The sequence below is a fragment of the Numida meleagris genome, chromosome 2 (assembly GCF_002078875.1).
Source record: "Numida meleagris isolate 19003 breed g44 Domestic line chromosome 2, NumMel1.0, whole genome shotgun sequence".
Classification (NCBI taxonomy): Eukaryota; Metazoa; Chordata; class Aves; order Galliformes; family Numididae; genus Numida; species Numida meleagris.
Window position 1 is genome coordinate 127,710,790 of NC_034410.1, and position 12,980 is coordinate 127,723,769.

A 12,980-nucleotide genomic window follows, 5' to 3' on the forward strand; every position below is an offset into this window, starting at 1 on the left:
AACTGTTCACTGTGTGCAAATCAGTTTGTGAATAATTTCAGTATGTCCAAAATAAGCATTTCCTGAAAAGCCACCTTAGAAGAGTCTCTTTGCACAGAAGCTAACATGGGTCGTGGCAGCAACACGTTTTCCAGTAAGTTCACATTGATTATCATATTCAAACATAAGCTGTGGTAATTGTTGTCAAGGATGAAGGACACTGAAGTTTCAACATTATGGAGAACAAAAGTTCTGAGACTGGGTAGGAACCAACTGCTACTTACTAAACAGTATATTACAATGGTAACTTGTGATTAATGACAAAATGACGATTACATTAAGAAAATCACAAACAGTCTCAATTACAGGTTTGTGCTTCAAGCAAGACAGAGTTATCCACTTCAAAAGAGAGCTCTACAGAAAATCAAAAATTAAAGCCCTCTCTTCTTAGTTCAGCAAATCTGCTCAGTAATAAAATGATCTAAACTGCTGCCAATGAAAAGCATGAAAGCAACTTCCAACTAGGAGAGAACCCACTGATGCTCCTGATGATGCTAAGAACTTCTGCTCACACCATGATGCAAGTCAGCTTTAGAACAGATTTTGATTATAAAGCGTATCCATGTCCTCCATACAGAGCACACACAAACTTCTAGCACTGAGAGTTCGAGGTGCTCAGAGAAGCTTCTGCAGGACTGATCTGCACCCACATTTGTGTGCGTGGACATTCAGAGCTTAGGATAAACAAGCTGAAATCCAGTTAATTAGGATTTGCTAAGTTTTATATTCAAGTTTGGCAGACTCAGTACTAAAAAGGATTAGGCTAACTGAAGAGTTTAGATTAAAAGATCAAATTATACAGTTTAAGGAGAGAAAGTAAAACAAAGCCAGTAAGCTAGGTAGCTGTTTGCCATAGGAAGAGAAAGATGAAAGAACAACAGATAAGTTCCCTCAGAGAACTTAGAATCCTAGAAGGAACACTGAAGGTTGTCCAGTTCCACCCCCTTGCTGTGGGCAGGGCTGCCATCCCCCAGACCAGGCTGCCCAGGGCCCATCTGACCTGGCCTTGAACACCTCCAGGAATGGGGCACCCACAGCTCTCTGGGCAGCCTGTGCCAGCACCTCACCAAGGCCCTTAATGTACTGAGCAATCTGTCAGTGTTAGAAATGACCAAGCTGTGCTGAACTAGGCCTCCAGAAAGAGTACTGCGTGAAACAGACCTGCCAGAGACAAGGTGGTGTGGCTTGTACGTTTCTGCCATCCGTACAACTGAAATCAGAAGCTCCCATGCGTTATCCTCTGTGCATTTCTATCTGGACACACACAGTGAAGCAAACTGTTTTTTAAACAGTAGATCTGTATACAACTGCAGTCTTATCTTTTAAGAGATAAATATAGGTTTAAGAGATTAGGCAATTTTCATTTCTTACACCTCCCTGAATGACTGTTTCTGTACAAGACGGGCAGTGCTTTAGATTCACAAGTTTGCCAGTTCACTTTTTTCTAATAAATGCAACCTACAGACAGTAACTTACTTGCAGGAAAGTGACTCCCAAACCAAGCGGAAAGGAAAGGCCACTCCATAAGAAAAGCCCGTATAATTTTTCACTTCTGATAAGGTTACGAATATGAAGCAATCTACCTTCTGGACTGGACAGAGTGAACTAAGCAACAGAGACTAACTGAGAACTAACTATGGGAAGACCACGCTAGGGAGTCAGCTCTCTCTAGCTTCAGAATAGGAACTGGCACGTTGGTGATAACATTTCGTTAGCTGCTACCTCTATCTCCTATCTCAGCAGTTATTAACAGGTAATTACTTGGATATAATAAAGAGTATTACAGATTTTTGCTTTAACTTATTTTGCTACCACATCTTAGAAGTGAACTAATAGAAGGGCTTAAGTCAAAGGGAGACAAAGGTGTATGATTTTAATAAACATTTTTTCTTATTAAAATCTTGATATAGTTTAAATATACCATACAGAGGAAAAAAGCTATTTATACACATTTCAAGTCAATGACCACAGCATAAATCAAACTAGATTCCCTCTCCACTTGTGTCATCAGAATGCCTTGTGTGTATATATGGTGAGCTACTATGAGTTACCTGCATAATTTTTGTCTAGCTATACATTACAGGACTTAAAAAATGTTTAAGCTTTATACAGAAATATATATACATATAACATATATTTATATGTTATACATACACATACACTTATATACATATACACACAATACATATATATACACACAGTACTTTACAATTATATATGGCCTTTTATCCAAGGACTTTGAAAATTTTTTAATACATCAAGTCTGACAGAGCTTTGTGAGGGAGGGAGCTTTACTATTACAGACTGTAGAACGGAGGCCTATTCTAAACAGGTTTCTGTTGTTTGTTTATTCCTGCTTTCTACTAACTTCACAACATTCCCATTAGAGGCATTTTTGGTCACGGAAATAATTATACCAGTTAGAAATCCAGGCAAAAGACACACAATGCTTTGTACTTCTCTAACTATACTCCGTTGTATAAGAAAACAGTTGTGCCAGTATTAATTTTCTCTGTACTGATACTTCAATTCAGAGTTGTGTAGCTGTACTTTTTTTTTTTTTTAATTACAAAAAAGAAGTATTAGCATAGTGAAATCAGATATAATTTTGAACTTACACTGAAGATCACAAAAGAAAATCCAGGACAGACTCCAACCCCCACACGCTGAAACTGTTCTTTTCTAGAATGAGTATTTAGGAACTATCAGTAAATGCAGAAATACTTCTACATCTGTGTTCTTCATTTATCTGCAGATTAACTACACAAGCCTGAAACAGTCAGTTTTATCTAGTAAGTAAGATTTTCAGCATCAGTTTGGCAACTGGTCATCATTGCTTCTGATCTCAACCATGTTCCACACCTGTAGCTACTAAGTAATGAAAACTGAAAAAAATAGAACTAAACAAAACAACCGGTGACAGTTGTAGGTAACTTCTGGCCATCCTCAACTAGCCGAGGCAAAGGAAAATCTAGTGGAACCACAGCAGAGTTGAATTCCACTCAGATTTTAATGAAACATTAACTAACTCTCCCCAGAAAAAGAAAAAAAAGTTACTAACATACTCATGGCATTGGAAAAGCAGGAAAGAGCCCTGTAAGCTCTTAAGCTTCAATTCTTCAGACCACTATGTTTTCAGAAATCTATGATACAGGAAAAAAAGCAGCTTCTGCCTCTAGGAATCACTCCCTAACTCTCAAAAATCTCTCATGCATTAGGAAAACCAAGTCCTAGGTCAGGTTCAATGACTGCCCTCCCCAAAGCAACCACTTCAAAAGCCAAAATACAGTAGAACTCACTTCAGCACAGTTTGAAAACTTTATTCTGAACTAATAACCTTGAGATTTTTCAGAACAAGCCACCTTCCCTTCAAACCAATACTGTCAGAAGAAGGGGTTGCCTGGCCCATTTGATTCAAGATTCTCTGCTAACTGTAAAATGTGGGCTGAATATCTTCTGCATGACAATTTTTCAGTTACAAAACTCAGATTTTGATGAACAACTGTGCTTGGTGTATGCTGTTAGCTAAAGTATAAATGGCTAAATAAATAAAAACTATTGTTTCTTCAGTATGACTTCATATTTTGTCTGTAATTTCTTTATTAAAAAACTGTAACAAGATACTTAAAAAAAGGCTAGATACAAAAGAAGTTAAGCTGCTCACGAACATTAAAGTTTTCCAAAAAGTATCTTCAATAATCATGATCTTATAAACATTTTACAGTTACCAGAAAGTGCCCAGGCTGAGTTTACATAGTTAGGTAATGTAGTACAAGTGTTGGGTTAGAACTGGAAGTGGAACAATCTCCTGACTGTCTGTTCACTGAAACAGGGATACAAAATGTTGATTGTGAACTATGAAATACTGTGCATTGGCCTCAGCATATGTACAAAAAAAAAACCCAAAACACTGGAGGTACAGATTACATGCAAAATATTAGTGGTGGCATCTGATGTGCCAGAGCTCAATGCAGCTAGAACAAAAATTGCAATGAAAGTGGTTTCATAAGTGAACGATCACAACTCTGGGATCTGAGCTGTCAGGAACTTTTTCTTTTTTTCTTTTTTACAAGGTCAATATACATGGTACACAACCGCAGCCAACCACAAATTAAACACCATAAAAAAAGTTAAAATAAACCACAGAACATACTTAATTTTTTATTTCGAAATTCCCTACTCCCTCTATACAAGAACCTTTGCTGAAACACTTTCCACAAAGGCAGCAGTGAATTTTCAGAACATTTTACATATTTTCCCTCAGCAAAAAGATAAATCACAGTGTAAATTATATTGTTCTGCTGTCATCTTTGGCTGGGGTTAGTCCAAGGAGTTATTGACTAGCAAACTGTTGCAATCAGATATTGCCAGTGCTCCTTAGGCCTTTAGATTACAAATTTAGTACAGGAATGTTTGCATTTAAATCTCTGAAGTACCACCAGGGGTATGACAGCATTAGCTTTCATAAACTTTTATAGACAAATGGAAAAATCTACAAAACTTAGCTAGTAATATTACACAGCAATACACACTTTTTATACTCTACACAAAACCAAAATTCTTGGTCTTAATGGCGAGTAACAACTTCTGTTTTAAAATCTGCTTAGAGGAATAGAGTGGGACATAAAGGCGAGAAATGCAAGTGTTTGCTGTAGGAAGGTGTTGGTCGTCTGGTGGTCTTATTGTGATTGATGGCATGGGCTGGAATCCCTCCTCACTGGCTGGTAATGATGGACTTGATGTCCAGAAGTAAACCTGATAAAAAGAAGATAGTATTTAAAATTACACTGGGCAAGGCTACAGTTCACACTGCATACAAATGACTGTTGTGGCACGGGTTAAAAAAAAAAAGAACTGCACAGAATAGTCGCAGTAAGTTTGACCATAGTACAATCCTTTCAACACACCAACTAAACTCAGTAGTCATGCTATATACTTCTGTAATAGCTTCCCTCATTTCCTTTCCTGTGCTGCTCACTACATTATACACTTCTGCTAAAACTGATAAAAGCAGCACTCAAGATGATCCTGCATCAACAAATCACCAATAAATATAATGTCCCCAGCTCCATTTGGGAAGATTTAAACTGTCAACAATATGAAACTCAAAAAAAAACCTTTCGCATCAGAAATCAGTCCCAAGCTAGTTAATGGCCAGGTGACAAAACACTTGTACAGACAGAAATCAACAACGGAGAATAACAGGTTTGTTGTCTCAAGGGTGAGATACTGACTTGCAGAGCAGAGTCACTACCAAAGTGTAATTAAAGATATTCCTTAACAATTACGCTCCAGATTTTCCACTTTTCAGATTAGTCCTTGTTTCCTGTTAGCAAACTGTAAAGGAAAGATAGTACCTTAAGTAGTAAGTTAAACGCAAGTAGTTTTAAGAAGTGAATGGATACAATGTACAGGCAACTTTTCCAAAGTGAAACAGTATCTTTTTCTTTCAGGCTTCTCATCAGCTATTCTGAAAGGGCTTTGAGAAAAAGGAGATGGTATCATTACTGACATCTTATAGACAGGAGGCATGCACTGCCCTCAGGATACACAGAAGTCAAGAGAGCAACTGACCCAGGGAAAGAAATCAACCAATCTCAAGAAATCTAATGTAGCCGCCCACAAAACAGTTGACTAACAGCAGTAACTCAGGAACTACTTTGCAAAGACTGTAAGCATGCTTCCACGTAACAGATTTGTAAATAAGGGCACGGAAACACCACATTTACTTTCAGATGCAAGGTCTAGGATTCACACCTAATGTTTCCAGAACTGAAAGTCTAACCAATTCTTACTACTATACTCTGCCACCTTACTGTTCACATATGGAGTCTTTTTAGACACACACACTGAATGAACAGTAACAATGCGAAAGTAATCCCAGTTGTTCTGCACGTTTCCACTGGAACGAACAACTTACCAGATCTTGTCTTTCTGTCATACTCATCTTCTCAACTATGGACCAAAACCAACGCTTGAACTGCAAAAGCTTCTCAGCATTTTCTCCTATACAAGAAAAAACAATATGTATTACGTATTTATGTAATTCAGATGGGGCACTGAACAATAAATATTAAGAGATCTGTTCTAAATGTACTGCATGAAAGTTGGATCTCAGCCAGCCTCTGATACTGGAGACAGACTGATTTCAGAACTAATATACACGCTTTTGAATGTAAAGGTTAAATCTGACACACCTCCGTGTGTCACATCCTCCCAACCAAGAAGTCCAATAAAAGCTAAATACACTTCAAAAATTATTTAAGACATTAGACTGCATACATCATATTTATAGTTCTACAGTTAGGTCAGAACTTCCAGAAGGAAAGACACACTACCAGTAACATAATTCTTTTTTTTCATGCCAAGTGACGGTGAAGTTGAAAAACGTGCCTTTTTTCCCCATGACTGAAGTTGCATGTTTTAAAAGGTATATAAAGAACACAGAAATTTCATTATCAATCTGAGTGACTTAGCAACTGATGACAAATTTTAAGAGGTAGTTTCAGCTTAAAGCTGGTAACTTCACACAGAACAGGCAGTGTTAAGTTATTCAAAAACAGAGTTGCAGAGATAAGTTATTTCATACCTGACTCATCATTGAAAGAGGTAAAGCTGATCAGCATTTGCACATTTACTTCACCACAGCCATTTACCAAAAGTCTGAAATCTTCTGCTGTCAAATCTTCTAATGAATTCTTTGGAAGTACATCCAGGAGACCCTTCCTCATTGCCTTAAGTGAAAACCACAAGATTCACATTACAGCCATATCATTTACTGATAAGTTCCATGTCCAATTACCTATCAATTCGGAATTTACTATACTCTTGGTTGTTCTTTTCTGTCAAAACTTTATGATCCGAGATGCAAATCTTCTGAAACAAAGAACTGCAGCAAGCAGTAGAGTAGTACTAGTATACTACTGCAGAAGAAATCAGTAACGGTTTGAACTAGTACTGCACCAACTACAGGAGCAGAAGTAAATGTATAGTCTATTACTGAAAAAAAAATCAGGTATTTTGCTGACCTATGCTGAATCTAATGAGAGTTACAAAATGTGCATCGCATATTAATTCCACTTTGCTTCCTCAGTCACTCACATGGCTCTTCTGCTTTAAAGATGTAATATATGTGTGTATGCATGTACACACAGACATACACATTTTACACAATATCCTGAGGAGGCTGGAAACCTCGTTTTCAAAATATGATAATATGAATAAATTTTCAACACAAGTGCTAAAATTTTCAACTCTTACAATAAAGAGAGAGTTGAAATACTTATTAATTCATGCAGACATGGAGACTGAGTGACTTAATTCCAGGAACACATTCTTTTTTTGTAGAATTTTGGACCTAATCCGCACAGAAGTTATCTAGAATCAGCTAGCCTAACTCAGGACTGCAGCAGGAATTACCAAGTTTAGATGTAGTATGCCATTCCTTAAAAAGAGCCTCAAACCTCAATTTTGTAATACAGTTCTACAGCCAATTAATAGGTTTTTTGCTATACCAGTAAAAAAAGAACAAAGTTTTGTTTCCCAACAGATTTTTCCTTTCAAAGCAAGAATACAATCAACTCAGAAGTTTAATGTGATTTATATAGATTTTTGCTTATAAGGCTAAACAAATCAAAGGTGATGGAGATCACTAGTACAAAGTAGCTGCTAAACACAAATTCCAAAAGGCCATTTAAGCCTAAGGAACGATCTTATATACTTAACCAATGAGATCACATTTAAAAGGAATTATCTTTCATCACATTAAAAAAAATTGGTCACTCTTCACAGCACTGCATACAGAGAACTGCAATTACAACAAAAAAAGATTAAGTCTTTTTAATCAAGCTGTCACACTTCAAAAAGAACCTGATTAGCAATACGATTATGAGGAGAGAGGGTAAAAAAAAAAAAACAAAAACAACAACACTCCACCAAGAACTTACATGCAGAGGTTGCTCTGCTACTACCAGCATTCGGTGTTCTGCATATTTCCGGACATATTCATAAACATTCTGAGGAGTGACTGGTATATTTACACCATTGGAAATAAGTTCAACCTATGGCAAATTATCAAAGATCATCGGAGGAAAAAAGACAAAATGAGCTTATTATTACAACAGACATTTATGTTCATCAGCAATTTATAGCTTAACATTTCTCCAAAATGAAACAAAATTTACTACTAGTACCATTATTACTACACAGTAATTTTAGAGATTCTCTAGGACTGATTATGCTCTCCAGGCTTTATGGTAGGCTCTACCTACACCACCTTCAAGGAAAAACAAACAAAACCAACCAAACCAAACCCACCACACTTCAATGTCTAAAGAGAATTCTGCATTTGAAACTAGAAAGAGGCAGACAATTCGCTCTGAAACCTTACAAGATTATATGCACACGACAACATGTAGTTTAAGAATGTCTCTTCAACATCTTTATCAATGACATAGATGATGGAATCGAGTGCACCCTCAGCAAGTTTGCAGATGACACCAAGCTGAGCGGTGCAGTCGATACATTGGAAGGAAAGGAAGCCATCCAGAGGGACCTGGACAGGCTGGACAAGTGGGCCCACGAGAACCTAATGAGGTTCAACAAGGCCAAATGAAAGGTGCTGCACTTGGGCCGGGGCAATCCCAGGTATTTATACAAACTGGGGGAAGAACTCCTTGAGAGCAGCCCTCTGGGGAGGGACTTGGGGGTCCTGGTGGACGAGAAGCTTGACATGAGCCAGCAGTGTGCCCTGGCAGCATGGAAGGCCAACTATGTTCTGGGCTGCATTAAAAGAGGAGTGGCCAGCAGGGAGAGGGAGGTGGTGGCCCCCATCTACTCAGCTCTTGTGAGGCCCCATCTGGAGTACTGTATCCAGGCCTGGGGCCCCCAGTACAACAAAGATGCAAAGCTCTTGGAACAGGTCCAGAGGAGGGCCACCAAGATGATCAGAGGGCTGGAGCACCTCTTCTATGAGGAAAGGCTGAGGGAACTTGGCTTGTTTAGCTCGGAGAAGAGAAGGCTCCAGGGAGATCTCATTGTGGCCTTCCAATACTTGAAGGGAGCATATAAACAGGAGGGGGGAACGATTGTTTATGAGGGTGGATAACAATAGGACAAGGGGGAATGGTTTTAAACTGAGATAGGGGAGATGTAGGTTAGATATTAGGAGGAAGTTTTTCCACGCAAAGGCTGGTAATGCACTGGAACAGGTTGCCCAAGGATGTTGTGGATGCCCCGTCCCTGGAGGCATTCAAGGCCAGGCTGGATGTGACTCTGGGCAGCCTGGTCTAGTGGTTGGTGACCTTGCACTCAGCAGGGGGGTTGAAACTAGATGATCTTTGAGGTCCTTTTCAACACAGGCCATTCTATGATTCTATGAATTTTACAGCGTCTGCAGTGAGACAGCTTTTTGTCCTTACCTGCCCTCCACCCTCCTCCTTGCACAAGTCTATTGCAAATGCTAAATCCATTGCTGCAAACACCGCATCAGCATCTGTACTTTGGGAAGCCAGTATAAGTTGCCGAAGGCTTTCATACATAACCGGATCAAAAAAAGCAAAGTCATGCCAGTTCACCTATAAAAAAAAATATAGATGTTTGAAACATACCTTTTGTTTAAGCATACATTCAAAATTATGCGACCTGTGTCTAATCACTAGCATTCAACAGTGCACATGTAATAACCCATAACAACTCATGTAACAAAGCACACGAACACTTGAAAACAGGACTCTGACTGCTGTTATTTTGAACATGCTTTTGAAGATGCTTAAAAATACTTAATTCTAGTGCATTAACAGAACATACAGACTTGTAAAATCTTTCCTGCTATAATGGGCATAGAGCTTATAAAGAAATTTAACAGTTTGGGGATTTTTGTTTGTTTTCTTGTTTTTGGAGGGGACTTTGTTTTTAACAAATTCTTCTACATATCACTCAGATCAGTACAAATTTGATGGTGGCTGATCAAAGTTGGAAACAATTTGCATCAGTGTTCCAAAACACTGAAAGACTATTCTCCACTTAAGCACATACTGCTGCTATACATTTAATGACTGATGTACACCACAGCTTCCAACAATTAGTATAAACACCACCTATTTTTTGCTGTTTCTTGCTTTGTTCATTATCAGGCTATAAGGAGAAGTCATCCATTATTCACTAACTAAAATATCCTTTGATGTATTGAACATTTAACTGGAAGGAATATATATTCAAAAAGAAACCCCTCAAAGGCAACTTCTCTTGAAAGGTACTGTGGGGAGACATATCTTTTTGTCACTAACTCTTTTCATTAACATCATACATACACTGAATAACTGAATAACTGATTATGTGACTAGTACTGTGTTGGGTTTTTTGTGTGGTTTTTTTTAAAGGCAACAATAACAAACGATGGTTTAAGATTATTGCATCAGAAAGAACTTACGATGCTCGTGACTAATGAATGAAATGTGCAGTCTTAACTGGTGGGTTTTTTTGGGGCAGGTGGGGATGGGAGCAGGAGGAAACTGCATTTCTGCAGTTGAGACAAAATCGTAATTATAATCCAATTAAATTAGTTGTACCCAGTAGAAGAAAATGCTTTTGTGTAAGATGTGATATTGCTGACTAATATAGTCCAGCAGTACCTCTTCAAGTCATCAGTCTTAGGGCTAACTCAAAGGCTAACCTATTGCAAATCCTTCCATCTTAGTCAAATACTCAACTTCAAGTAGATATACTCATTTCACAGTCTAAAATAAAGTAATTTCTTCAATTCAATTTAAAAGCATACTTGCAGTTCCAGGACCAATTCTACTAGTCTATGCATATTAGGAGGAAAAAGCAGTTAAAGATGAGTTTCTATGTGAATAAATCAAATTCAAATTTCTATGATCAACTTACCTTTCTGCCAAGAAGAACTTTGATTACATGTCTATTTAATGTGATAGGACACAGCTCATTCTGCAACAGGCACAATCCTAAGATTCTGAAAGGAAACATAATTTTTGTTTTAGTATGACACAAATTACATTGGGGATTTTTCAGATTAAGGAAGTTAAAATAAGAATCAAGCTTCCCAGTCCTATCAATCCACAAAAGAAAACTGTGGACATTGTATTTTCTGCAGTATAAAACCTTCAGATTGTCAAAAAAAAGATGAATTTCAGCATGAAGAGAAAACTTTAAGTGTGCGAATTCTTCAGTATTCTGCACCAGGAGCAAGATACAGAGCAAAGAAAGTGCAAATAAAGTTTTTGCAGCTTAGATCAGTGGCACTCTTCCTTGGTGCTTTGAATACTCATCTTTTACACTTTTTCAGACAAGTGAGTTAATCACATACCTGCCAATATTTCTGAAACAATTCAGCCTTGCTTCTGTGTTTTTACCAGGTCTTGGTGTATAAAAACCTCGTTTTCCAGGTTGGTAGAAAAGTGGTGCATTATCATCTCCATCATCTGTATCATCCAATTCCATATCTACTACACTGCGGCTGGAACCATGTCGTTTTCTATTCTCCTGTTTTGAAAGTCAGATTAGTAATTAACAAATGTACTGCTAGCTACTGATCCACTTCAGCAAGCTCTTGCATCCAGACCCAAAGATTATATTTTCTAATGGTAATGTTTTATACGTTTGTGTGATTACTACTTAATCTTTTCAAAGGCATAAACAAATAGAAAAAAGAAATCAAGGACATATCTTTACTCAGATAAAAAGATAACTCCACAAGATAATTAAATAGAACTTCACCTCACATGATAAGAGAAGGCTCCAGCCAGTTTTTAAAATGAACTGATAACTGGATCTCCCGTAACTTTCTATTTACACATCAGTATGTTACCTGCACTTTATCTGAAGAGTCTAGCAATCCAAGATCCAAAATGCTGTCAGCACCATTCTCTCTTGACAGGGGAAAAAAAAAAACAAAGGCAAACGATGATTTAATTTCACAATAAGAAACATTCTGAAACCAGACAGACTGATTAAACCGAAGTCAACGAGTCACTTATCCAAAGAAAAAGGTCTAGAACAAAGCAAGAAGAAATGTGGATGTATCGGTTAAATTTATCACATTACAAAATGCTTTGGCCACAAAATCAGTTTTCATCTCTTACAGAATCCTCAATACTTTACCTGCCATGTGCAATAATGAGTTCCATTGCTTCATCAACTCTTGCTCTGAGGGAATCTTCACTAGCTAGTAACAGAAGCAGCTGAGCAGGGGACAATTCCAACAACATTCCTGTGATCTTACTTGCAAATGCCTAAAGATACAGAATGTCATGTTAATATTTTCTGCCAGTTCTCTCATTTTCAAATACAGTTTTAAGAAAGTTTAAGGACTTAAAATACAGAATGCATTACAAGATACCTCACAGGCTACACGACAATTAAAAAAACAGGATCTGAAGAATATCCTAAAGAATACAAAAGCAGGCATACATGTTCAACTATGTTCAGGTAAGTTAAACAATAATTAACTAGGAAATTATTTTTTCATCAATTCAAAGATGCAGGAGTTCTTAACATATCATTTAATGTACTAGGTAAGACATACTGGCTGCATTGCTTGCACTCGAGGGTAGAGCCTTTCTCCAAGGGCTTGTCTGTGTGCTGGGAGTGGATCAGGGTCATCACTAGGATTTCCTTCTGATGCTGGTCTAAAAGGCCTTGTGTCAATGGAAAGTTGTCTTCTAAAGTCCCTTAAAAAAAGTTAGAGCAGTTTGTACTAATTTCAGAGGACATAAGAATACCCTGTAACTTTTTTTTGCACACAGACTCTAACCAGCGTTAGATTTTACACCAGGAGTATTTCTCATAGCTACTTGGAGAGAATGATTCAGAATTAGAGAATCAAAATGAACCAGGTATTTTGATACTACCAGTACTTTTGATAAAGCAGTCAAATGTGTCACCAATGGCAATGCTGTTTCCAAACCACCTTGTAATTTTAT

At 37.7% G+C, this 12,980-nt stretch overlaps 1 protein-coding gene across 1 annotated transcript in view; it reads right to left on the bottom strand.

Annotated features, from left to right (window-relative positions):
* The window catches only part of UBR5 (ubiquitin protein ligase E3 component n-recognin 5), a 72,473-nt gene continuing 61,379 nt past the window's right edge, over nucleotides 1,887-12,980 (bottom strand). The window contains exons 51-60 of the mRNA XM_021385558.1: nucleotides 12,584-12,728; nucleotides 12,160-12,290; nucleotides 11,867-11,927; nucleotides 11,366-11,541; nucleotides 10,927-11,011; nucleotides 9,459-9,614; nucleotides 7,986-8,099; nucleotides 6,629-6,773; nucleotides 5,960-6,045; nucleotides 1,887-4,794 (exon numbers count right to left, since the gene is read on the bottom strand). Coding sequence (XP_021241233.1) covers nucleotides 4,582-4,794; nucleotides 5,960-6,045; nucleotides 6,629-6,773; nucleotides 7,986-8,099; nucleotides 9,459-9,614; nucleotides 10,927-11,011; nucleotides 11,366-11,541; nucleotides 11,867-11,927; nucleotides 12,160-12,290; nucleotides 12,584-12,728 — 1,312 coding nt within the window. The 3' untranslated portion in view covers nucleotides 1,887-4,581. The remainder of the gene's footprint in view (nucleotides 4,795-5,959; nucleotides 6,046-6,628; nucleotides 6,774-7,985; nucleotides 8,100-9,458; nucleotides 9,615-10,926; nucleotides 11,012-11,365; nucleotides 11,542-11,866; nucleotides 11,928-12,159; nucleotides 12,291-12,583; nucleotides 12,729-12,980) is intronic.